Source organism: Schistocerca serialis, chromosome 3 (assembly GCF_023864345.2).
Source record: "Schistocerca serialis cubense isolate TAMUIC-IGC-003099 chromosome 3, iqSchSeri2.2, whole genome shotgun sequence".
Taxonomy (NCBI): domain Eukaryota; kingdom Metazoa; phylum Arthropoda; class Insecta; order Orthoptera; family Acrididae; genus Schistocerca; species Schistocerca serialis.
In genome coordinates, this window is record NC_064640.1 from 202,403,604 (window position 1) to 202,431,498 (window position 27,895).

Sequence of the window (27,895 nt, forward strand, 5' to 3'; positions counted from 1 at the left end):
CAAGTAAACAATATTGTGTATAAATTTAATTGATATACTGTTAGCAGTTTTTGAGAAAATGTTCCTCAAAGATGAAAATTTTAAAGTTACGGGAAATGGCTTCCAAAGTTTTTTAATACATTTCCGTCCCATATGATGGATTATCAGCATTCTCTTCTTTTCCCAGTGTTAGTTTCCTTTTCACTGGTCTTCTCTTTCCTTTTGCTGCATGTTGTAGGCTTTTGTCTCTTCTTCCTGCACCGCTTACTCTTTCTTCATCAATTAGGCGCACTGTGGAAATGGTGTTGTGTCCTAGTTGGAAACCTAAACGTTTCAGCACATCACATTTGATAATGTTTCCTTCATTGTATGTTGCCATTGCATCATACACTCCAAAATGCAATGTTTTTATCTGTACAAACACTCTTTTGGGAATCCTAAGCCAAATTAAATTATTTACACTTTCATTTCAATTTTGGATTTTCCCATGTAAACACTGCTCTAATAAACTTGGCTGTGATAAATCTCTGAATATGGGCTTGATTACATCAATTACAGCATTTGGCAAACTGTTTTTATGGGCATATTCCTTTCCTGATTGGTACTTACACCATGAGTCAACACCTGTAGGGCATAGTGCACGTTGTGGGTGCTTATTTGTTGATGCAGTATGAAAAAATAAAGCCCATACTGCTCTCCTCATATGCTCAATGCTTCTTATATTTTGCCTAATTGCATACCCATAATACCTCTGCAATCTATCAATTGCTTCACCTGTCAATCTTCCTCTTCCTCCAAGGGTCTTACCATCACTAAGCTTCTGGGATACTAATGTCTGCTTTAGTTTGCGCATGCGCGCCCCCATGCGCTTCTGCATATGTCCAATGCACTCCTGTTTTTTAATGTGAATTTCATTGCCACAAGGTTTGAGTTCCTCTACAACTTTATATCCCTTAGAATCACCATCTCCTAGATAGTTAGTGTATCATACAATATACCACTCCTGTGATCTGGAAAAAAATTGCTTTCAGTCCCTCTACTTCCATCGCTCCACTCGTGGCATGAAAATTCCCTTCACAACTTTCACTATATTTGTCCTTGGTATTGCCCTTACATCTGCAATGTTTTGAGAGAATAGCAACATCAATTACTTTGCAACTGTCTCCACTGGTAGCAGTCACAACTCCATTTAGAGACTTATGACCTCTACATTGCCATGATCCATCTAAAGCAACAGTTAAATCTCTACAATTCTCATTATCTGTCACAGCTTCTTCAGCTGCTTTCTTCATTGTTGCTTGAGCAATATCTTCAGCAGAAGATCCCACCAATTCATTTTTAAATCCAAACTTGGTTGGTGGTTTTGGCAAGTTCATAATTCCACATAAGACTGTCCCTGCAGCATTGCCCTTGCCAATGCAACACAAGCCATACACTAGCCTAACATTTATATCATACACCTTCTTTCCACTATTACCACTACGAGGAATACAGCCAGAATTAGAAAATGAAACTTCTGCAGCACATTTGTTACACTTCAAAAACATTTCACATGCCAAACCAATGTGTGAAGTTATTTTCAATTCCAGTTCTCTTTCTTTGCACACTTGGCACAATACATTATGTTTCAAAATGTCAGAGAGCAAGGATATGTTAATTATTTCATTCACATAATTACTGTCACTCTCATAGTTTTCAAATTTTTCTTTGCTGCCACAAAGTTTCTTGCTGCAAGAAGTTCTATTACAATCATTTGGAGTAGTCGGTGAAGCAGTCTGAGCAGCATCTCCCTTCAAAACCACAAAAGATTTCTTCTTCCATTCATTGTGCCTTTTCTTAAACATTCAGTTGCTGAAACAGGGCATACTGATATCCACAAACCAAACACGTAAAACAGGTACGAGCAACATTCGTCAAATATGCAAAATTGAACAGCTAAACAACACAGAGCAAATTCCACAAGTCAACACACACGGTATAGTGTTTATGTTTACCGTTATGAACAGTCACTTGTCACAGAGATAAAGCCATACAACGTTGGAAAACAAAACACTGTCTAATTCTGCAAAGATACCCTGCTTGCAGCCAGCGAGCGGTGCCGTCAGAGGTGACACACCAAGTCGCTGCAACCGTTTGTGCAGCGCGTTAACTTTGCAGCAATAAAAAACACTTAGAATTCACTTAGAAGGGTGAAACTTTATTTGTTTTATTCAGAAAACCCCAAATAATTTTACAATGAAAAACCAAAAACATTAATTTTGTCATTTTCATCGTTCCGGCTCCCCTTAAGTGTGTAAGTGATTTGAATGGTGAGGGTTCCTTCTGTCTTTCCCCGGCATTCCGCCATGGTGGGGAAACTACAGGTGAGGAGGGGGGCATCACTTTAAGGACTCACTGGCACCCTAAGGCAAAAGTCAACATCAGTACCAGCAATTTTATGGTCTTCATCAGATAGAACCATCAGATAGAATACGCATGGTCCGATGGTTCCAGAGTAGACTGTTTTGGCCTTCTGGTCTTCGTCCCCAGCTTGGACTTTGAGGACAACGGCAAGACTGATGTAACAGGAACACACTGCTACATCTCTTCCAGTATCTGCTGCAAGGGTTTTCTATCCTGGCCAACATTACTTTCAACAACTAATAATGTTTCAGCGATAGGAATGCTGGGCTGCAGTACCAGCATCGCAGGCTGGCAGCAGGTAGCAGGTAGATTTGCCCTGCTCAACCATTATAGTCTGAGTGCTAACACTGATCTTCTGGACAGGCTGCTTCAACACAAAAGCAAAAGACTTCACAGGACTTAGTGGCTGAGTGACCTTAAATTCCTTCTTCATGTCACAGTATGAGACATGTTGGGTGACATTTCTTAAATCCCTACTATAAACTGGAATGGCCTGGGAGCAACTAACACACATGGGTGGGGCAGTGTATTGAATACCCAGTTTGTGGCTGTGGCACCAAATATTCCACATGTAGCCCGACCACTACAACCCTTAGTGATGAGACTGAAGCACTGACACTCGAAACAGCACACTGGATCGGGAATATAAGGTCTAACCCTAAGGTGGAGAAAGCCTGTTCCAAAATACTAGGAAACTTTGGCAGACTGAATGTTAGGATAAAAGATGCTGACTTCTGAAGCTCACCATCACGCCTTTTCATAACATTATGGACTTCAGTTACCTGTCCAATTCCCAATTCGTCTTGCAGTTCGTTTCTACCCGTATTCATAATGTCCCGGCATGTTACAATTCCTTTAACACTATTTAACTCTGTGTACAGCTCACTGTTGGGATATTTGCCAAGCAGCTTGACAGTCAACAGCTTGTTTACTTGGGGAGCCGTTACAGTCCTGAGCAGGAGAGTAGTGTTGTCCAGCCTCTTGATAGATTTGAGTTGCCCTGCAAGTACCTCCAAAGCTTTATAGATATAGAAGGGTGACCTTCTTCTTCTTCTTCTTCTTTTTTTTTTTTTTTTTTTCCCCCCCCCCCCCCCCCCAAAATAACTATACACATGTCTCATCACAACAAAGACATTATCTTCCTAAGAATGTGGGTCATTACTGTTAATGCTTTAATGACATTTAGAAATAGCGCAGGTGAACTAACCACATGAGGCCTGTTAGGAGTTTGGATGTTAATACTGCCCAACAATTCACCCAAACTGCTGAGGAGCAGAAATGTCAGATCTAGGCTTCATGGAGTTTCTATAAGCAGCTAGGGAAGGAAGTCCACCCAGACAAAGTCCACTTCCCTGAGTAAGCCATATACCACTGAGGTGCGGCAGGTTCCCTCAAAGGTTGCCTGCTAATAACTGTCCCTCTTCAACAGCCACACATCTCACCAGTATGTAGTACATCTTGAGACTGAGAGGTTTTTCTCTTGTGATCTGGGTGGTTCAGCCAAGGTCCCCAGTCCTTATGACACACAATGTACCACTGTTAGCAGTGCCAGTTGTGGTGACAGTTTGAGTGGCGCGGCCTACTGCCTGACGAATTTGTAGCAGTTCTGAAGCAAATGCCATGAAGTGTTTCCTTCTGTTTAGAAACAAGTTGAACTCGTGAGGCCTTAAGTCAGGGGAGTGCAGTAAGTGGTATAGCACTTAGCAGCCCCATCAGTCAAACAAATCAGTAACAGCTTGCACTGTACATGCTTGAGCATTGTCCTGCAAAATGATGGTCAGGTCCTGCAGAAAGTGTCATCACTTCTGTATCTAAGCTGGTCGTAGGTTGTGTTCCACAAATGAACAGCATAGAGACAGAAGTGATGACTTTCTGCAGGACCTGACAATCATTTTGCAGGACAATGCTCGAGCCAGTACAGTGCAAGCTGTTACCGATTTGTTTGACTGATGGGGCTGCTGAGTGCTATACCACCTACTGCACTCCCCTGACTTGAGCCACTGTAATTTCAACTCTATTTCTAAACTGAAGGAAACACTTCATGGCATTCTCTTCAGAACTACCGCAAATTCGTCGGGCAATAGACCGCGCCGCTCGAACTGTCAACACAATTGGCACTGCTAAGAGTATCCTACGAATTCCACATTGCTGGCAACGGGTTATACACAATGCTGGTGACTACTTTGAAACACGTATCTATTTTGTATGAGCTGTAAATAAATAGTTGCCACTATTAAATTTACAACCCTCGTATATAGATTTTATGCTTTTTTTTCCGTAGGGTGTTGCAATTTTCATAAGCTGGAGACTATAAACACAACCCTACTTCAACAAACACACAAAATGTCATCCTGTGCCTCAATAATAATGTTATCCTGTAATATTCTTAGTTATAGGAGGGAGCAACAGCCAGTTAAAAGCAATTTGCACCAGTTGTAGCATTACATAAAGCATTGTTAACAAATGTGTGTAACAAAGTTCCAGCTTGGCCACAAGCAAGAACACCCCTGATAAAACTCTTGGATCATTATATATTATACTCTAACACAGCATACTTCTTCAAATTGTTATTTTTAAGACATGAAAGAAAACATCAAAACATTTTTGTGTCAAGGCATCAACCTTTTGTCCACCATATGATGCAAACAAATTAGTAAAAACACAGATGATGAGACTTACCGAACGAAAGTGCTGGTTGATAGACACAAATAAACACAAACATACACACGAAATTCAAGCTTTCGCAACAAACTGTTGCCTCATCAGGAAAGAGGGAAGGAGAGGGAAAGACGAAAGGATGTGGGTTTTAAGGGAGAGGGTAAGGAGTCATTCCAATCCCGGGAGCGGAAAGACTTACCTTAGGAGGAAAAAAGGACAGGTTGTAAGGTTTATCTATTATTGTACTATTAGAATCTCTTCAGTCATTTTAAAATTCAGGCATGTTTCTCTAATAAGAGTAAGCAGTTCTACGGTATCTACATCTGTAACTGTACTTCACTAGCGAACATATAATGTTTGGCAATGGATACGTAGTACAACACAACCAATTTCCTCCAATTTGTTCCATTTGTGGATGGGACATGGGAAAACAAGTTTTCACTTATCTCTTTTCACAAGCTCAATTTTCTCCAATTTAAACATAATGGTCAATGCACGTAAGTTACCTGCCCAGATAGCCACATGGGTTAGTACTCCGCTTTTGGGATTTGGGAATACATGCTGGCCCCAGATCAAATCTGTTTAGTGGATTAATAATTAAGGTCAGTGTGGCTGCCAGCCTGGATGTGGTTTTTGGGCAGTTTCCCCACATCCAACTAGGTGAATACTGGATTGATACCAATGTCTGTATCAGTTACTCAATTAAAAAACCATTTCGAAATAATGTTCACACAGATTTATGAGGGCTAACACTAGATGCAGACAGTTGGAGTAAACAAATTCTATCACTGGGGAAAAGGGTGAAGGTGGAGGAGGGGAGAGTGGCATGTGGCAGTGGGATGGGCAAACGAACAGGCTACCATCTACCACAAATATTGCCAAATCCAATAATTAACATGTCAAACTCATGACGATACAGTACGAAGGCCAGGAAAAAGAAGAAGAAATGAGATTTACGTAAGCAGAAATTCAATCTTGACTTTAACTGGAATATGATCTCTTGAAATTTTTAGTGTAAGGCTCTCTGCAATACTCATTGTCTCTAACAGTAGTTTGTTAAGCATTCTGTTTGTTGACCTCTCCAGCAGACTAAACAATCATGCAGAGTCTCTTTGAACTTGTCAAATGACCCTTTTGTAAGTGATTTCCTTTGAGGGAGAATTAACACTTCCTTAAGATTCTCCAATAAAATCTCAGTCTTGTCTCTACCATCCTGTACAGCTAGATTCGTGCTCCACCTTAAATCATTCTGGACATATGCTCCACTACAAAGTGTAAGACTCATCCAGAAAACAATTGCCTGATAGCAGCTATGCCATCTCTAAAATTATTTAACCTAGAAGCATTATTCCAGCACTGTGTGCAGGAGATAATAACCCAGCCAAAGAACTTTCATTCTACCCACAAACCTTTCTACTTCTCTCCAAGCAGTTTTCCGGCACTGACACGGATGGCAGTTATGGCACTGTGCGTCTTTCCAGTCCAGTTTTCTATTAATAACTACTTCTCACAATACTTGTGCCCCGAATCATATACAGACTTGTCCTTCGAAAACAACGTCGCAGCTCGAGCTAGGCTCAGGCACATGTGCCACAGTGCCATTTAAATAATGTAAGAATTCCTGAATCAAGCTCTCACTCTGTAGCAGAGTGTGGGCAAAGTATAGGCTGATCTGAAGCTGTTAAAATAGCTCGTGTGTCATGCTCCGTTATCTCTGTCAGCGGCATGCACCCAAACCCACATCAAAGTCACTGCCTGACAGAGTTTAAATCTTTCAGAAGGCTTTTGAGGAATGTAAAAATTGCTTCCGGTGCACAGTGTTGATATAGCAACAAAAAGTCACTGAATGAACTGCACATACAAGAAAACAAGGTCATTTTATAACTAGTATATAAGTATTTAAATAAACTACTGCTAGTTGCGTAATTAAAAACTTTCTGCAACTGTTCATCAGAACTCTCATCTGGGGGCTATTCTTCAATTTATTACACAATACACAATTATTCACTCCACAAATCGTAGACATCAATCACATGGTTAGTAGCGCAAAATCAAATCGTGAACAATCTTCATTAACATTCACACTACGTCCTTTAATCCAGCAACATTGTGTGTGTGTTTCTCAGTAAGTTTTCTTTCCACATGCATCTGTCAACAACTTGACACTTCTATTTTGCAGCGAGTGGTCTCCTTTAATCTGAAGGTATTTACATTTCATAAAATGAAATGTACGTATGATCAGTTTAACTATAATATACTGTATACGAGACCTACACAACAGGAGATAATCTTTAATTTAGCAAAAACATTTATTTTCTGTCCTCGAGGTCACAGTGGTTTATATCCTCGAGTTCATTTCAGAGCTGGACAATGCAAAATTTCTGCTCCATATATGTATCTACAGTACATGCAGAAGATGCTATGGTCCCAGTATTGAATATCCACATAAAATGTGTACCATTATCAGGAAGTGATAAAAACAAACTTATATAAAGATAACTTTTTCCTTAATTACTAGACCACTGTTACAATGTCTCGACCACACAAAAATATCTTCCACCAAAAAAATTTGAATCAAAGTTTTAACCATTTTATGTGTTTTCCCTAGATCTTACACATTTTGAATTAATAGTGAAAAGACCGTGCACAGTTTACAGCAGCACATAATGTAAAACAACTTCTAATTCATATAATGATCGCAAATGTGTTTTAAAGTTGATTAAATGCTTCTTTTGAAATGAATAATTTTTATAAACCACAAAGCCCGAACAGTGTATTAAAACTGCACCTTTATAGTTTTATCAATCTTTTGAAAATATTCTAATTAATGCTACAGGACTGTATATTAAAGAGAGAAATGGCAGAATTGACATTTCACTAGCAGAATTTCTTGGAACATGTCAAAAAGGATAAAAATTCAAGCAGTTTGATACATGCCAGATCCACGAAATAAAACTGTGTGTAACATTACACTCGAAGTAAAATTACTTTGTAATTGACAGATGGCAGTGGTGGCGAGCAGAGTTGCTGGCTTATATGAAGCATGCCATATGCTCATGCGATAGACAGTTGCACGTGCACCAAAAAAGAAACAAATCGTCTACTTACCGATTGTTGCCAAAATCTTTATAGGTAATGGGGAGGGCAGTGTTGGGGGCTGCTGCTGCTGCAGCTGAAGTGCAGCGAAGCGAAAGATACCACAATCACACGTTATAGATGAATAACAGCAATGAGATGAATGTTCTGTCACACATATATCACAAGGTAGGCACAATCGTATTTTTGGTGATACAGTACACCACTAACAGATGCATACCACTTAAATACGACTCACTTTCACTATCACCTTTGTGGTCACTACAACTGTTGTCAGTTTTCATTGAAATAACAACCTCATCTGTGTCATTTTACATTACACATGCATTCTCCCATGCTTTTCTTATTACTGACTTTGTGTGTCATACAGCATTATACCAATCTGATAATGAAGTTTGGTTTACAGCATCCTCTGTCAACCTTTCCACTTCTGCAAAGTGTATACTTTTTGTTGTTCTTTGCCACATAACCTTTAATTTGACTCCATACAAGTACAATGGAATTGAAATGGCAGTGATATGTTGGCAGTCTGAGGACTGTTGGGCTATATTTTTGCCAATTTATCAAAACATACAGGTAAAGGTAGTTTATTGTGGGCCACAAGATCCAGTAATTCAACCTTGGCACAATCATTTGGTATGTTGTTCTAACCAATTGATGTTGTCTTTTTCCTGGAAGTTACTGTAGGTGCCTTATCGAGATTAGTCAAATGGTATGGGGCATTGTCCATAACTATTACTGAGGGGGAAGATGGTTCTTTGATATAGACAACAGCTGCAGGACAATTCACAGATTCCAACTGTGTGTTCCTCTGGCTGGTATAAATCTCAATTACATTTTAATACATCAATCAACAACTATAGGGAATAACAATTGTAATGAGCAACGGCTCTCCTTCCACCCTTAAAAACAATTTCAGTACAATGGCCAAATTTTGTACAAAGTAGCATGCCGAGCCCAAGAGACAGCAGCAATTAGCTGACGCCCGGACCCTAATGCTTGACTCACTGACACACAGTAACTGGTAAATTAGAATGGACTTCAAAGCCTGAACTCTTGTCTGCACCCTTCCCTCAAGCTATCCACTCTTTCAACAATATTCCTCTCTTTTTGTCATTCACACATGCATCAGTACACCCTTTTCCTTCGTGAGATGAAAGTTAATGACAATCTGACAATCCTTGTTGTATCCGTACAGTGGTTTAGAAAAATCACCTAAACCAACTTACATCATTTACACATCCAGCAAACAACAAATTTTACAGCTCAGTTGGCTGAGCTTCTTGCAGATAATATAGGGGGAGGGGGGGGGGGGGGAGGGGGTACCATCACACATAGCAAGATCCCTGCAGTTACTGGTGTCATAGGGGCACCTTTTTTTATGTTAGAATCAGGATTCAGGCACTTGTTTTGGAAGAAGTGAAAATAACAGAAGAGCCCCACAAAATGTTTAATAATGCACAGAAAAGTAAGGTTAACTTATTTCATCAAAATACAAAAGGACTGAGTAGTAAAATAGGAGAGCTTCTTGTCTGTCTGGAAAATTTAGAGCGCTCTGAGAAGATAGACATCCTGTGCCTGTCTGAGCACCACATAACCACAGGGTTAGATAAGTTACATATAACAGATTACACTACTGCAGTTTACTCATGCAGAAATAACATAGAAAAGTGAGGAGTTATGTAATACGCCCAGTATTGTCTAACGCATCACTAACTCAAGGCATTTTTATGAGAGACTGAAACATGTTGTCATTAAACCCCTCTTCAACAAAGGTGATAAGAGAGATGTCAGTAAGTACTGATGTATTTCACTGCTGAAAGTCTCCAAAATTTCTGAGAATGTAATGTATTCTAGAGTAGTATCTCACCTTAGGAACAATAATATCATTAGTAAATCACTGTTCAGGTTTCAGAAGGATTGCTCCACAGAGGATGCTATTCACGTGTTTACTCGCCAGATTTTACAAGAATTAAATAATAAAATAGTACCAGTTGGTATTTTCTGCAATCTCTCTAAGTCACTGACTGTGTGAATCAACAGTATTATCATAGATAGATTGACGTTTTAGGGGATTGATGGTATAGGCAACCTATGGTTAATGTCATATCTAACAAAAAGAATGCAGGAAGTTGTACTTAGTAATTCTTAGTATCCAGGATCGTAATTATGACTGGGGAGAAATCACGTATGTGGTTCCCCAGGTTTCAATGTTAGGTCCACTACTGTTCCTCATATATGTAAACAATGTTCTGTCTAGTATAAAACAAGCAGAATTAGTTCTTTATGCAAATGACACTAGTATTGTAATCAAGCCAAGGATACATACAGAAGCAGAAGAAATGGTAAACAATGTTCTTAAAAGTATCATTGACAGGTTTTCTGCGAATGGTTTCACCCTCAATTTTTAAAAGACACAATATATTCAGTTCTGCACATCTAGGGATACTACACCAATGATAAGTGTACCACATGGAAAGGAAATAATAAGTATGGTGGAAACTTTAAAATTCTTAGATGTCCATATTGATGAGAACTGGGGAGGGGGGAACCTCTCTAAAGCAGCTTAGTTCAGGAACATTTGCACTTAGAATCTCTGCAAATCTTGGGAAGAGAGAAATCAATAAGTTGACATTCAGCATATTGTCACTCAATAACACCATGTAATTACTGAGTTGTTTCTGAACTTACAATATGTACGACAAATAAATGAAGTGACACGAGCTAGAATGTTTCTTATATGGTGATAATTACAATAACAGTACGAAAAACACTTATTAAATTCCAGTAGACAAATTTCAAGAAGTTATCAAATTTTTAAAAGTATTTGATCAGACACAACTGCACAAAAAAGTGTGTCATTACTGGATGGCAAGTACATACATCAACTTGCTTACCTCAGGTAAAGAAGTATAAAATTGAATGAACTTCTCCGTTTCATTGTCACCTGAAACCAAACAATAATGAAAAATTTTAAAGAAATAAAACACACACACCAAAACAGAACAGTGCAGGCCAATAAATTAAAACAAATGAATATGTATATCAAGAAAGCCTTACATAACATTCTAACATGTAGGGTTAGAGTAAATTTAACACAACAGAAAACAATTGCTTATATCACAATCATAAAGTGTGATCCGAACATTCTCACAAAATTAAAGCATTAAAATGCAGAATACTGTAAACAATGTACCACACACACAACCTGGCAGTCCTAGGATACGAAGGAAGGAATGAATTAATGCCACACATCACAAGGCACTGCCCTACCATGAAGAGGTGTGTAACACAGTCTCAGCTTACATGATATTTAAAAATTCTTCTGGTTTATTGTGTTACCAATGTAAGTATGTGTTCATCTGCATGACAGTGATAAGAGTGTGAGTGGGGGGGGGGGGGGGGGGGGGGAGATGATAATGCGAAGTTTTCATCTCATGTGGAGTCATTAACAGACTGAAATAAACTAACCACTCATTCTTTGAACCTACACGTAATAAAACGTGATGTCGTCATGGTCTACACAATCTAAAGACTGCTCTCTGTGCTGCACTAGCCTCTTCATATCTGCAGCCTACAGCCATCTGAAGCTCCTTACTGTAGTGATCCTAGTAATCCTTTGGTCTCCCTCTACTACTTTTACACCCAGACATCCCTCCATTAGCAAAATGGTAATTGGTTCGTGCCTCAGGATGTGTCCCATTAACCAGACATTTAGTCACATTGCCCCATAAATTTATTTTTCATCAATATGATTCAATAGCTCCTCAATTATTACCTCTAGCTAACAAATCTACAATACTTTTCTGCAGCACTACAGCAGCATCTATCCTCATCTTGTCATCCATGTTTCCCTTCCATCATATAGGACAACACTCCATACAAATACCACAAGAAAATTCTTCTAAGTCCTTAAATTTATATTAGATGTTAGCAAATTTCTCTTTCTCAGAAATATTTTTGTGCTACAGACAGTCTGCATTTTATATTCTCTATACTTCAACCAGCACCGGTTACTTTTGCTATGTAAGCAACAAAACTTGTCTATTATCTTCAGTGTCTCATTTCCTAATATAATTTTTTCAGCATCACCCAATTCAATACAACTAAGTTCCATTGTGCTTGTTTACTTTTGCAATGTCAATCTTATGACCTCTTTCAAGACACTTGCAGGAGGGCTAGTCTGTAAAGTTTGGAAGGGCTAGTCTGTGAAGTTTGGAAGGTAGGAGATGAGGTACTGGCAGAAGTGAAGCTGTAAGAACAGGCCACGAGTCATACACAGGTAGCTCTGTATGTAAAGCATTTGCCTGCAAAAGGTAAATGTCCTAGGTTCAAGTCCTGGTCTGGCACACAGTTTTAATTGGCAAGGAAGTTTCACATTGGCACAAAATCTGCTGCTGAGTGAAAGTTCATTCTGGAAACTACTCACTCCATTCAGCTGCTATTCCAAGTCCTTCGCTATCTCTGACAGAACTATGTCACTGGCAAACTTCAAAGTTTTCATTTCTTCTCCCTCTCCAAATTCTCCTTGCTCAGTGTACAGATTGACCAACATTTGGGATAAGCTACAACCCTGTCTCACTCCCTTCTTGATAACTGCTTCCCTTTCCTGTCCTTTGAGTCTTATAACTGCAGTCTGGTTTTGCAGAACTGGCAAAAAACCTATTGCTCCTTGTATTTTATAATGCTGCCTTTAAAATTTCAAAGAGAGTACTACAGTGAATATTGTCAAAAGCTATCTCTAAATCTACAAATGCTATAGTTCCTCACTTCTCTGGAACCCAAACTTATCTTCCCCCGAGGTTGGTTTCCACCAGTTTTTCCGTTCTTCTGTAAATAATCCATGTCAATATTTTGCAACCATACCTTACCAGGCCGATACCGTGGTAATGTTCACACTTTTCAACACCCGTCTTCCTTCAAATTACAGCATTATTCTTGAAGAAGTTTGATGGTATTTTGCCTGTATCATGAATACCAAGTGGAATAGTTTTGTCATGGTATGTTCTTTCAAGGATTTCAATAGTTCTGCTGGAATATTGTCTACTCCAGTTTTTGTTTTGAACTAGGTCTTTCAGTGTTCTGTCAGTTCTTCTCACAATATCAATCTCCCAAATCATCTCCATTTACTTCCTCTTCCCTTTCTACAATATTACCTTCAAATTCTTTTCCCTTGTAGAGCCCTTCTATATATTTCCTTCCACCTTTGAACTTTATGTTCTTTGTTCAGTACTCATTTGCCATCTGAGCTCTTGATATTCATACAGTTGCTTCCCTTTTCTCCAAAGGTCTCTGTAATTTTCCTATAGACGGCATCTAGTTACAAATGTTTCTAGATCCTTGCATTTCTCATCTAGCCATTCCTGCTTTGTCGTACTTCACTGTGTCAATCTCATCTCTGTATTCCATTTTGCCTGCTTAATTTTTATATGTTCTCCTTTCATCAATCAAGTTCAACATCTTGAGCAATTATTGCTAGTTATTGGTTACCCTACTGAAAGAAAAACTGCCTATATCAAGACATGTAAATGTAAAATTTCAGAGAAGATAATGGCAGTTGAATACAGCAAGACCTCTGGGCTCAATGACTGTTACAGCCTGGGAATTATCTTAATATTATTCCAGAAATTTGAATGTTAGCTGTAAATTGGGGCACTATTCACTCAGGAATCACAGGCAAAAAAACTGCTGTTTGTCAGCTATCACATACAATCTAGCTATCAACCTGTGTGTCAGCTATCATTGACAATCTAGCTCTCAAATTTGGTGCACGATTCTGACCATAATGAGATACAGCCGGGTGGTGAAACAAGGTATACTCCAGAAAATTGCCATGCCCATAGCTTCAACTACGGTATAAAAAAATAGTCATCTATGATGCAGAACAAATAATAAAAACTATCCATTGCTATTAAAGATCACATACTGAGGTGACTATTGGATACAAAGTGTGTGTAAACCAGTTTTACGTCAAACAACCATCAGCATTTTCAGAAGACACTGGTCAAGTTAAAGTTACAGATCCATCCATCCATCCATCCATCTATTCATCCATCCTGGTGCCCCGTATTCAGCCAATGCCCAGTCGGGACTGGTCTCCAACTACGTGGAGAACCAACCATACCTTTAACATGGACTATTACACAGTTTCGATGTCAACATGCAATAACCACTCAAATGGCAGGTGGCAGCACAAGCAGTGGAGGGTATGTAAAGTGTCAGGGGTTGCAGAAAACAGTGCAGTCATTGTCGGATTGTGAAAACGAAACGATTTATCTGATGTCCAAAATGGCATCGGTGGCTTTCGAGCCAAGGGTGGAAGCATTTACGAAACAACTAAGTTTGAACAATGTTTTTACGCCGCCATGGTTAAAATATACCATGGATGGAAAAATGGTACTATCTAAAACCGGCGCCAAGGCTATTGTGGGCCATATGACACGAAAGAACAATGGCTGCAGATATGTTTACAGGCAAATAGATAAGCAACTGTTGAACAATTTACCACCCACATGAACCAAGGGGCTACTAACAGTCTCTCCTCAACAACCAATCAGTGAATGTTTTTATGTATGTGCCTCCACAGCAGACACCTAATTCATGTACCCATGCTAATTGCTGTTCATTGGCGATGAAGGACGGATTTTTCAAGACAGTCTTACAACAGTATGTCAACCAAGTAATGACATGTGGCCTTTGAGATGAATCACATTTTATGCTGCACATTTTATGCTGCATCGGACAGATGATCGTAGGTGGGTGTAGCATGAAATGGCTGAAAGCAAACACCCTGCAACAATTGTTGAAAAGGTCCAAGCCAGAGGAGGAAGCATTATGGTCTGGGGAATGTTTTTGTGGCATTTCCTGGGTGATTTCATCATTCTGGAGGACACAAAGGATCAACAAAAGTACACATCTATCCATGGGGGCCATGTCCACCCCTACATGCAGTTTGTTTTTCCTCAGCATGATGGCATTTATAAGCAGGACAATGCAACATGTTACACATCTCACAATGTGTGTGTGTGGTTCGAAGGACACCAGTATGAGTTTACCATACTTCTCTGGCTACCAAACTCCATGGATTTAAACCCAATCAAGAATCTATGGGATCACCTTGATTAGGCTGTTCATGCCATGGACCCTAAAGCAAGAAACCTAATACAGCTGGCCACAGCACTAGAGGTGGCATGGCTGTCGGGTTGCCACTCACAAGGTCTCGCCCAGGATACCATTAAATATTTGAATGATCTGACCCAGTCATCAAATGCAAAAAATGAGATGATATGGAGAGTCTTGTTGATATCCACTTTTATCTCAATGAAAAAGTCCAGTAGAGAACCACAACAAAGACAAGCTCAACAACAGAGAGAAATTTTGGGTAAACATAAACATTACGAAAACGTGTAGCTTGGAGGAAGACCAAGTGAAGCACAGATCCAAGCAATGTAGAGAAGACACTCATATAGAAAGAAAATTTTTTTGTTGTGCCACACAATTACTGTGTTGAGAGGCTCCTGTGTGGAAGTTTGTAGGTGCACAGGGAATGGTTTGGGTTGCACAAGATTGGGTTCAGAAAGCGTACATCTACTGATAATACAATACATAGGGTTACAACTGTGGAGGACAGTGCCCTCAAGAAATATGGAGTAGTTACAATAGTGGACATCAAAGGTGCCTCTGATAATCTCCTATGCTCTGTGAACTATGTTACAACAAAGGAATTCAAGAGTCAAAGCTTCCGAAACAGAACTAAAGAGTCACAGCATGTGGTACTTGTGTAGAACAAATAGGAGGTACATAAGTCTTGATGTCTCTTCCTTACACTTTGCTGCTGCAAAAGGACATTACACCACAACACGACACAGTGACATCTATTCCCAGACACACAGTTCATAAGTTTGTGAAAAAAAAGAAAGTGGGACACAAGGGAGATTTGAACACGGATATCCCCTGTTGCAGTCCAACACTATGACCACATAACAACAACAGCGTGGCTTTTTAAATTTGGTCGATCTTTGACTGATCACTGTTTCTATTTTGCTTTTCTTTTCACAGTTCAATACACCTCCTTCCTGTTTTCATGCTTGATCTGTGTTCAATTTTTGACAGGCTATCTACTGGGCCATCTTACAACTAAATCTGTGTGGCTGGAGTGCGATGAGGAGTTGTCCTTCCTTGTAAGAACGAAAGGAAACTCTCACTCTCTCTCTCTAATCTGTGTCAAATCTCTGAATATTATTGAAGAACAATTATTGATAAAAAAATTATTATTGAATGTATTTAACAGCTGGCATGTGTTTCTTGATGACAAATTTTATTCTTAAATGTTAAACTGTTTTCAGTGGGAAAAAAAGATTTATTGTCAGATGTTGGGGTAGGGCCTGTTTGGACCTTTTTCAATTTAAAAGGGAAAGAAGTATCCTGTAAATATTGCTTTAAGGAACACAAAGTGTCACATTCCAACAAAGTGGAACAGCGTATCAAAAAGTGTGTGAAGTGCTCTCAGAATTTCAAAAACGTGTGAGTTAGGAACAGTGACAGAACAACTTTCCAATTTTTTTGCAGTAGTACAGGAAAGTCAAAATACTACCTACAGGCTAGCTACTTTATATAAACCATACTTTATTTCAAAAACACTTTAAACTTGTGTCATTTTCTTTTTTATTATGTCTACACCAAGAATTGACTACATTAAAGTTGTAAAAAGTTCTGTTTACAGTCCAATTTATTTCCCCTAATAACTCTCCACTAACTCTCAAACAGCGTTTTCAACTTGGTTACCCAATCAGCGAAGAAGCAGTGTCGCAAAACACCTTTTCCAATACCAAATATCAGCTTAAAATTTGTTTATTAGTGCCGCTTATCAATTAACTTTTAAAATGCACAAATACCTGGGCATTTATGAATTTTGTACACTTGCCCAGGCAATTATCCGGGGCATTTGCCCCAACTTATAAATGCCAAGACATTTTACACCACTAATCAAGTGACTGTAAAAATGCTCAAGTGACTCCTGTATGTAAGAAGGGTAAAAAGAACAGAACCACACAATTACAGACCAATATTCTAATATCAGTTTATTGCAAAATCCTTGAACATATTCTCAGTTCTTAAGACCGAGAACCTTGTACCCATGGATTAGTATGGTTTTAGAAACCACTGTTCATGCGAAACTCAGCTTGGGCCCTTTTCTCGCGTGATATACTGCGAAATATGGATGAAAGGCAACAGACAGATCCCATATTTCTAGATTTCCGGAAAGCATTTGTCACAGTGCCCCTCTGCAAACTGTTACCAAAGGTACGAGCATATGTAATAGGTTCCCAGATATGTTAGTGGCTTGATGACTTCTTAAGCAACAGGACCTAGTATGTTGTCCTTGACAGTGAGTGTTCATCAGAGGCAAGGGTACTGTCAGGAGTGCCCCAGGGAATTGTGAAAGGACCCCTATTGTTCTCTATACAAAGTTGAGTCACTGTAGGACAATAGGAGATGACTTACACAAAATTTCTAGTTGGTGGGATGAATGGCAAATAGCTCTAAATGTAGAAAATCTAAATTAGTGGATATGAGTAAGGAAAAAAAATCCATACTATTTGGATACAGCGTACGTAGTGTCTTGCTTGACACAGCCACATAAAAAAAAATTGAAGCGTAATATTGGAAAGCTATATGAAATTGAACAAGCATGTGAGGATTGCGGTAGGGAAGGTGAATGGTCGAATTTTGGTTCACTGGGGGAACTTTGGGAAAGGGTAGTTCATCTGGAAAGTAGACAGCATGTAGGACACTAGTGTGACCTATTGTTGAGTATTGTTCAAGTGTTTGGGATATGGACAAGGTAGGATTAAAGAAAGACATTAAAGCAATACAGAAGCGGACAGCTTGATTTGTTACTGGTAGCTTCAAACAATACGCAAGTGTTAGGGAGATGTTATGATCCACCAGGTTGCAACTGACACTAATCTCTCTCTTGCTGCATCTCTCTTTTTCGCTATTTCTCCCTCCATCAAACTACCAAAAATACAATCCCCGGAACATGTAGTTAACTAACAGACCAAACACCACTTTCAAATTTTATCTTTCCTCACTTTCATAGCTGTTATTTTTATGTATTGTGACCCAACTGACTTTCAATCAATTTAGTTTTATTCTTCCTCACAGTGTACTTCTTTCCCTTACCTTTCCCATTGTGTCTCTCTCTCTCTCTCTCTCTCTCTCTCTCTCTCTCTCTCTATCTATCTATCTATCTATCTATCTAATCTCCAACAGTGTGCCTGTGTTTCATTTTCTTTTTCTTTGACTTGCTGACCGACCACGATCACTATCGATTACTCAAGTTTTGAAATCTCATCTCATGTGAGCTTTCCTTGTTAATTACCATCTAATCCTTTAGAATGAATTCTTTGACTGAGGATTACAAGATATTTTTCCTGCACAGTCCTTGAACAGCATCAGTTCCTTGAGCACTGTGCTCTAAACTAAGTACTGATCACTTTCACGTAGTTTCTCTCGGCAGGTGGTGAACAATTCAACTCTGACAAGTGGTCTGTAACGTTCAGAAACAATTTCATGAATATTATGATTAGGTACTGAACTACAAATTACTACAGCCTACTGTACACTGGACAAAAACATTGACGGAGATTTTAAACAGAGATTCATAGTTTTTATCACACAAAATTTCACGGTTTATTTTTTACTGGAGTATTTATTGCGGTAACTAACAATTTACATTCCTCTCAAGTGTACTAATTAGTCAGTCAGTTGTTCCACAGATCAAATTCACAATCAATGTTATGATGTGGAACTTGTCAACAGAACAAACATAGAATTTATGTACAACTAAAAAAAATAAATAAATAAATAAAATAATAATAATAAAAAAAACATAGCATGAATTGTTAAGCAGAAAGTTCTTTGATCTACACCTGAAAACATTTCTGCTATGTGTCAGACATTTTATTTCTATTGGTAGATTGTCAAAGAACTTTATAGGTGCATATTTCAAATCTTTCTGCGCCATAGTTAAGATTCATTAAACGGTAATGCAGGTAATTTTTTCCTTCTAGTACTGTACTTGGAAATAACTCTGTCACTCTCAAATTTCAACATATTGTGGAAAGGAAAATTATAAGTGAATAAATGTACCATAATGCTATGGTTAATATTCTAACTGCTTAAAGAGTTACTTGCCAGATATTAACTGGTAAATATTTGATACTCTGTAGAATCTAACTGGCAAATAGAAAACAGCAATGTTTTATTTACTTTACAAACGAATTAATGTATGTGTGTGAACTCCACACAATTCTAATCGCTTTTTTGCGGTATGAACAAATTCTGCCTAAGTGACGGGTTACCCTAGAATTTTACCCCAGAAGACATCAATGAATGCAAATATGCCAAACATGTTGACTTAGTGACTTCTGTATTCCCAAACTTGGCTATTATTTTTATGGCAAAAGTAGCCAAACCTAAATGTTTGAGCATGTTTACTATATAGCTTTTCCAGCTTTTAGTTTTCACCAATATGCAGACCTAACTTACAATTCTATAACCTATAGGTCATTTCTTGTTTGTATACAAGGTTAATGGAGATGAGATAATCCAGGGAATGAGACTCATGTAAGAATGAAATGGATCACATCACCATGTGTAGTTTTACTAACCATAATATGCTTTGCAAACAGTTAACTAGTTTCACACGTAAGATACCAAATGAATCTACTTGCTAGCTGGAAAGTCACAGATAGAAACAATTAACTAGCTATAAGGACAATACTACTGGTACAAGTTACATAGTGAAGCTCACTTGAATTTTTCATAGTTTATGTACGATACATGTATATACTACGCATTAAAATTTTCATCAGAGACTTGACCATTATCCATGTAGAAACTTCAGAAAGCAAGTTACAAATGTCCTCTAATGTAAGACCATTGCATAACAAGAGTGTTACATTGTCAGATGTATACACTTCGAGATTCCTGCACAGACCGTTCTGTTGAAGTACGGATAATAGGTACATCACAGTGTGCACCTGAAATGGTACAGCCATTGGAAAGAACGATTGGCAGAATGTTCCGAAATACTTGTTGGCTATGTTGAAACACAGAGTCATGTATCTGGATCACTTTGGCATGTAGTGAGCTTTCAATAATAGTTACTTGGTCTGCCATAATGTGTAAGTGTAGCCCCTGTCACAGAGCCGAGTGGACTTCCTGGAGCTTAGCAGTTTAATACAATGTAATTTAATATAGTTTCCGTTTTCCACATACTTCTATGGCGAAATGAATTGTACCTGCACATTTTACTACTGTTTATTAACTTAAAGTCCTCTGCATGAATTTTACGGCATGACCTTCCTATGAGCCGATTTTCAATCGTAGTGTAAATTGGAGTTGGCGTAACAGCAGAATGTAGTTTGCATCCAGTGACTTCTTGGGTTAATGTTACATACTTGTGATGCAGAGAGAAACTGATTAAAGATAGACTGGGTCTGCCCATGTTGGGTATGGATACGAGTGGAATTGGCCACTGTCCATAAACAGCTAGAAGGTGTGTTGCCAGGGCTGATCGACTTCAGGCTGCTGCCCTGGGCTGTGAAGGCGCTGGGGCACCTGAGGCAAATGCTTTGGCATCTCTGGAGCCTATAGTGCTGGCTAAGATCCGTGAGAACGCTGTGCCTTCCAATTCGCACATCCCAGGTGATTGACAGTTACCCGCTGATAACTGGTGAACAATGGCAGAGTTGTGAACCTCTGAGTGGAAGGTGAAAGTGGGTGCAAGCAACACGGCTCTACCATTATGCCTCAAAAACTGGTTTGTGGTATTGCTCACTGATGAAAGTATATCTGAGCCAGCCCTGAATGCCTTTTCTGTTGGGACTGAGGCCAATCTTCCTTAGGGGTCCGGACAAGTGCAGAGAATGGGACTGCTTGTCACTGGGAGCTCTAGGTTAGGCAGGTAATGGAGCCCCTCAGGAACATAGCAGGCAGGTTGTGAAAGAAGGCCAGTGTCCACTGTGCTTGCTAGAAGGTCTTGTCCCATATATGGAGAAGGCTCTGCCAGCAGTGATTGAGCACACTAGGTGCGATGCGCTGTGAATTGTGGCTCATGTCGGCACGAATGATGCTTGTTGCCCCGGTTCTGAGGCCATCTTTGGGTCCTACAGGCGATGATTGATTTGGTAAAGACAGCTAGCCTCACTCGTGGGCTGGAAGAGCTATAATTTTGTAGTATAATTCCCAGAACTCATCATGGTCCTCTAGTTTGGAACTAAGTGGAAGACTTAAACAACTTTCTCAGATGATTCTGTGACAATGTTGGATGCAGATTTCTTGACATCCCCTGTTTGGGGGAGAAATGTAAGAAAACCCCCTTAACAGGTCAGGTATGCACTACACACAAAAAGTGTCTGAAACGGTAGCAGAGTATGTGTGACGTACACATGTGGGATTTTTAGGACAGAGAAATCCCTCCACGGATCCAATTTGGTGCGTTCAGAGTCCAGACAGGGTAGCATTTGTCATATCAGATTGGAGAAAGAAAACATGAACATAATTCAGTCAACAACAGGAACGTCTACAGAAGTGCTCCGGAACCAGTCTTGCTTATAAATTGTAACTCTACCCACATTTTACTAGGGGCAGAAACTAACTGAAATCAAATGTCACTAGGAATGAAATTCTTAACTCCAACTCTAATGTATATTGCAAAAATAGCTGAATGCTGGTAGTGCACAATGTTTATAGCAATAATGGATAAAAAGGATGTCAGCACCTTTTCTGTTGCATGCTGCAGTTGGTAACTGTTATGTGTGGCGAATTATGAATAGTGAACACAACGGATGATGAGTCAGATCATTAGACAACATGGCAGGACTAATGAGAAAATTGTGTTCAATAAAGGACATAGTGATGTGGAGTGTACAAAATAACACAGTGACATAAAAGAATATGCTGTGCAGAATTTGTCGCATAAAGCAGAATATGTCGTAAAATTTAAACTGTGCTCTTAGGTTTTTGCGTAACCACAGAAATGACGTTTCAAAAATACCTCACAAAGTTTTCAAAATGATCACTGGGCTATGCCAAAGACCAATCTATTGCAACAGCAAGTTTTACTCTAGTCACATTCATTGGCTTCGTTAAATATCAACCAAACTAAGATTTCAGCCTAAGCTCTACCTTGGGCTACACTGCAGATCCCTGGCACCACAAACTGTTTTGGTTTTAAGCTTAGGTAGTTGGTGTGGTATTGTGGGTTGTGGAAGTGTTTTCAGTGAGTTATTAAGTTTTGTGTGTGTGTGGGTGTGTATTTGACGGTTGTGTTAGGTCTTATTGGTTTGGTGTTTGTGTGGAAAGAAGTCTAATTTTTTAATTGCTTTTTTGCTATGTAAGGTTATGACTGAAGTTCACGAATGTATCATTACATTCTGAGGTGGGGTGGTGATATGTTGTCTGTCATACAGTTTCTGCATATGTTTGGCCTTATTTGCTGAATATGTTAGGTGTAATGTTTGTGGCAACAACATGATGATGAGAGTTCTGGCCGCTTGGACCAGGGACGCGTATATATGGCATTGTTGGTATGACAATATCTGGTACCTGGTTTGAGAAATCTAGATTGCCAATGACAGAGATTGTCTTGCTTACTTATTATTTTTGTTATCAGGTCTGTATAAGTTTTTATGTGCAGAAGGCTGGTGTGAGTGAGACAGTTTTGGACTGGTTTTCTTTTTTGTCGAGAGGTTTCTCGCAGAGAGGGCAGTTGGGTGTGCTGGGGATTGTTGAAGAAATTGATGAATCACAGCTTGGTAAGAGGTAGCATGGAAGGGTCAGTTCTCGGGTTGGTTTGTTGGTGTGGGGGTTGTTATTTTGGGAGGGGGGAGGTTGAGGTTATGCTACTCATGTTCTTAGTGTTTTGCAGTTTCATAGTAAGAGGGAACTAGTGGGTCTGATTGAGGAATATATTGAGGAGGGTATTACTATAATTTCTGATGCATTTTTGTCTTATAGGGGGATGGGGAAGAGGGGTTATAATCATTCAGTAGTTAACCACACTATCGATTTTAAGGATTATGAAACTGGGGCTTGTACTAACATGATAGAGTGATTTTGTGGGGCAATTAAATCAGTTATAGGGAAGAGAAAGAGGAGCTCTTCCAACATACAATCCCATTTAGATGAGTACTGCTGACGGAAGTGTGTCCCTGCCAAGTTTAGTATTTTTTGTTTTATTTTGAGGGCTGTGGGGAGGATGTGCGGGCCGGGGTAGGTCGGTTGTGTTTTAACTGATGCAGGACCATTACTTTTCATGACACTCATATACATGATCCAGTAGATAACATCAGAAGTCCCACATTTTTCACAGAGGGCGCTATTCTATACTGAAAAGTTCAAACACTAGAAAACTGTAGCGAATTGCAGGAAGACCTGCAATGGATTGACATATGGTGCAGGAAGTTGCAACTGACCCCTCAACATAAACAAATGTAATGTATTGCAAATACATTTACAGAAAGAACCTTTATTGTACGATTACACGACTGCAGAACAATCAATGGAAGCAGGTAAAATAATTAGGAGTAAGCAGACAGAGCAATTTTAAATGGGACAACTACATAATACTGATCATGGGTAAGGCAGATGCTAGACAGATTCACTGGACGAATCCTCAGGAAATGTCATCCGTCGACAGGAGCAGTAGCTAACAAACACTACTTTGATGAATACTTGTGTATTGCTCGTCAGTCTTGGATCCATACCAGATAGAACTGATAGAAGAGATTGGACAGATTCGAAGAAGAGCAACACATTTTGTTTAGGAAGAGGAGAAGCACCACGAAGGTGCTCAGTCAACTCCAGTGACAAAAGCTGTAAGAGAGGCAGTCTGCATCACAGTACGGTCTATTGTTAAAATTCCAAGAGCATATGTCTTTCGAGGAGTCAACCAATATATTGCTCCCTTCTACATATATCTCGCATAAAGACCGTGAAGATAAAAAGTAGATTCTAGTCCACACAGAGGCTTACCAGCAATCATTCTTCCCGTGAACCATTCCCGACTGGAGCAGGAAAATGATAAAAGTACAGTGGTGCACAAAGTACCGTCCACCACACACCATAAGGTAAATATGATGCGAATGTGGACATGAGGCTGTGTTACGGACAAATCTGTTACCAAAATCTTTAATCCGCATTTCCATTCATTGGCTTCATCAACTTATATTTAAGTTATTACTTTACAACCTAATTTAAACCTTGGGGTATACTACGATCATTCAGTTGCCAAAGGCAAAATTTCACAATTTCACAGTAGGAAGGGGAGGAGGACACTACCCATCTCTAGCAATAACTGCTGTTTCTCAGAAAGTGCAACTGTTCACAAATTTTAGTTTTTTTTTTTTTTTTTTTTTTCTACTTCTCCTAAATATAAGTTGTCGCATGGCCACTGCTTCCGAAAAATCTTCCTTCTAGTATCATCCTTTTTATTAATCAAGCTAAAACTGTCCACAACCTAAGGACTGCTCTCTCTCTCTCTCTCTCTCTCTCTCTCTCTCTCTCTCTCACACACACACACACACACACACACACACACACACACACACACAAACAAATGCCAGTAGTGAAAGCAATATCTGGATTTTACTCTTGCACATAAACATTGAGCCATACAGCATTTTTATTAGTGCTCAGTAACTAATCTCTAACCAGACTACGATCTGAAATACCTTCTTCAGTTAATTGCTGGCAGGATCTGTGTCAGATCTAATGATACACAAAAGTGGGAGTGCCAGATAGCAGCCATGACTAGAGTAACGATACGGTAACTTGACAATCGATACGGTTTTGTGAAAAACTAAAGAAAAGTGTTCCGAAAGTATGGTAAAAAACAGAGGTACAAGGATTCTTTCATTCACCACATTTCATGACAATATTTACAGCACACTACTTCACTGTGTTTACATGGATACTTCCATTTTTGTCAGAAGCAAGATTTAAAAGAAAAATACCTGTACCTAATGTAATGGGTCTCCTTTACCTTCATATACGGCTATGATCACACAAACTAGTGAAAGCGCAACGAAGTGTAGTAAGTACCTAGGCAAAGAACTGAATTCCACAAATGATCATTTATTATATTTCTCATTCACTTCTATCCATTACAAAATCAATTTCAGTGAAGCTTCAGTGCATAAAAACGCACCCTATTGTAAGACCTCTATCCTAACCTCAGAAACGGCAGCTTACAGCGATTAAAAACTGAGATCTGGGATATGACAATACTGGTATGTAGCTTTCCACCAGTAAAACAAAAGCACTGGCGTTTTACGTTAAATGCACTTTTGTTTCGTACACTCAACGCGAGGAGATTTTCAAGGATGTGGAACATGTCACAAAAGCACCTCACACAAAGCGAAACTGAAATGGTCACTAAGTAAAAGTAAGAAACTTAATGTAGAGATCACAAAGTCAAACTCAAGGTAACAGCTATTTTGAAACGGGTACTGACAAAGAATTTGCTCAGTAACAATAATACGACATGATGGTTTGATGTCTTTCTCATGTTCAGAATGGAAAGAAGTATCAGCGTGAACAGAGATGAAACACGACTTATCCAAGAGCACCTTATTTGGGACGACTCATAATTTTAAAATATAAATCTGTTCACAAGTACTTCAAATACATACTTAAGTTCAAATATGGGCCTTTTGCATCTCCCATGTCGATACAACACTTAAACTGCTCAATTGCAACTTAACAACACGAACATACACACAACACAATCAAGTTCCCTCCTATTCCAAAGCTCTCTCCGGAAGATATGCTATATACTACGTGCCTTTACTTGTATATACGTTACAAGAGGTACTGTGGATGCGCTCTCTTCAAAGATATACTTTGACTTTCTCGAAGGCATCAACAGATGTCTCAGTTGTGAAGGTATCGCCACAGTCCAAAGCCGGATTTACAGACGCATTTTTGTGGCTTCCTGTAGTGGCATCGTGAGCTACCGTTCACATAGAACGACATAAATTCTACGTAGTTGCACAGCTGTCAATGTGGCGTCAATGGAAATCATATGGACGAGTATGAATGTTACAGCGCAGTTTATGGTATTAGAGCTATGACAAGAGTTAAATACAAGGAAGATGAAACCCAAATTTTGCATCCGAAAATAGATTTCATCCAACACAAAAAGGCGTCATTTGTAGACATAGTAGTAAATCGTTCTGTTAAATTTCCGAATTTAATTAACTTAAACGGTATAGCGTGTGAAAGAACACCGATAAAGGATGTTCGAATGTGCCCAGTGATACATCTGTGGGCTCATCTATGTTGTTTGTCGAATTTAAATACAAGTAATCTTTAGTGTGAACGTACTTTAACAGACTGTAACTGTCAAAAAATTGTGAGCACGGACTTAATGTTGGTTTGGAAGAATCTGTGGTAGAAGTACTCAGAAAAGAAGTTTCCGTAACAGAAAATTATTTGCGGAATATGAAATCAGTATTAATGCAAGTCAACACTGAAGAATATGTGCAGGACGAAAACCAACGGAAAGACATATTAGACCTAAGATCTCAACTTGTTTAGTGCGAATAACAGAGAAATTTGTGCTACAAACGGAGAACAAGTTTGATATTTTTGGAGATGAAGACTTTAAATCCGAAGGAAAAGGAACGACAAGGAAAACTGATGATTGGGAAGATAGTAAGAAATTTCGAACAAAAGTGATCGAAAAAGTCACTCGTACATAAACCATGTACTGAAGAAAAACGGCAAATTCCTTGTTTTTGCAGACTGCCATGGTAAAGGAAACACCGAAATTTTGCGCAATGCTCAACAAAGACTTGACATAACTGGAACTGTAAAACCAAGAGCACCTATATCTGAAATTCTAAAAAAAATATGAAAGATCGTTACAATCTGGAAGCAAATGTACTGTAATAGGAGGTGCAAACGACGTTTACTGTAATGAAAGTAGGCAAGCAATGAGGCTTTTGAAAAATAAACTTCGAAATAACACACATATTATCTTCTGTGTTGTGGCTATTCCACACAGACATGATTTAATATACATATCAAAGAAAGTTTTGCATCACACAAAGTCCCAGAACTTCTGAAGATAGCCGTCCACTGTGGATATTGTATCACAGACACAGTCCCTTTGATTGTTCTGAGATGTCACTGAACCCACCCAAAGATGTAAACAACCATGCATGAGCAGTGCCTATTAGACAGAGGGGGTCCGACAGCCGATCAGTTCCAGTCATTCTACCAGGAAGGAGGTACACGGCTCGTGTTGACTGTAGTTCAACCATGCCTAGATGGTCAATACCGCGGTTCGATCGCGTCCGAATTGTTACTTTGTCTCAGGAGGGGCTCTTAACAAGGGAAGTATCCAGGCGTGTTGGAGTGAACCAAAGTGATGTTGTTTGGACATCGAAAAGATGCAGAGAGTCGGGAACTGTCGATGACATGCCTCGCTCAGGCCGCCTAAGGGATACTATTGCAGTGTAAGCCCGCTACCTACAGATTATGGAACCCTGACCATATTGAATAATGTTTTTCATGCAACCATCGGACATCGTGTTACGAATCCAACTGTGCACAGTATGCTGCATGACGCGCAACTTCTTTCCAAACGTTCATGGCGAGGTCCATCTTTGCAACCACGACACAATTTAGTGCCATACAGGTGGAAACAACAACATGCCAAATGGACCTCTCATGATTGGCATCA

The 27,895-nt window shown here is 39.2% G+C and overlaps 1 protein-coding gene across 1 annotated transcript in view; it reads right to left on the bottom strand.

Annotated features, from left to right (window-relative positions):
- Positions 1-25,965, bottom strand: part of LOC126469915 (DNA mismatch repair protein Msh2) — a 217,194-nt gene extending 191,229 nt beyond the window's left edge. Inside the window, exons 1-2 of the mRNA XM_050097303.1 lie at positions 25,839-25,965; positions 11,034-11,083 (exon numbers count right to left, since the gene is read on the bottom strand). Coding sequence (XP_049953260.1) covers positions 11,034-11,083; positions 25,839-25,872 — 84 coding nt within the window. The 5' untranslated portion in view covers positions 25,873-25,965. The remainder of the gene's footprint in view (positions 1-11,033; positions 11,084-25,838) is intronic.
- Positions 25,966-27,895: the final 1,930 nt, after the last annotated feature.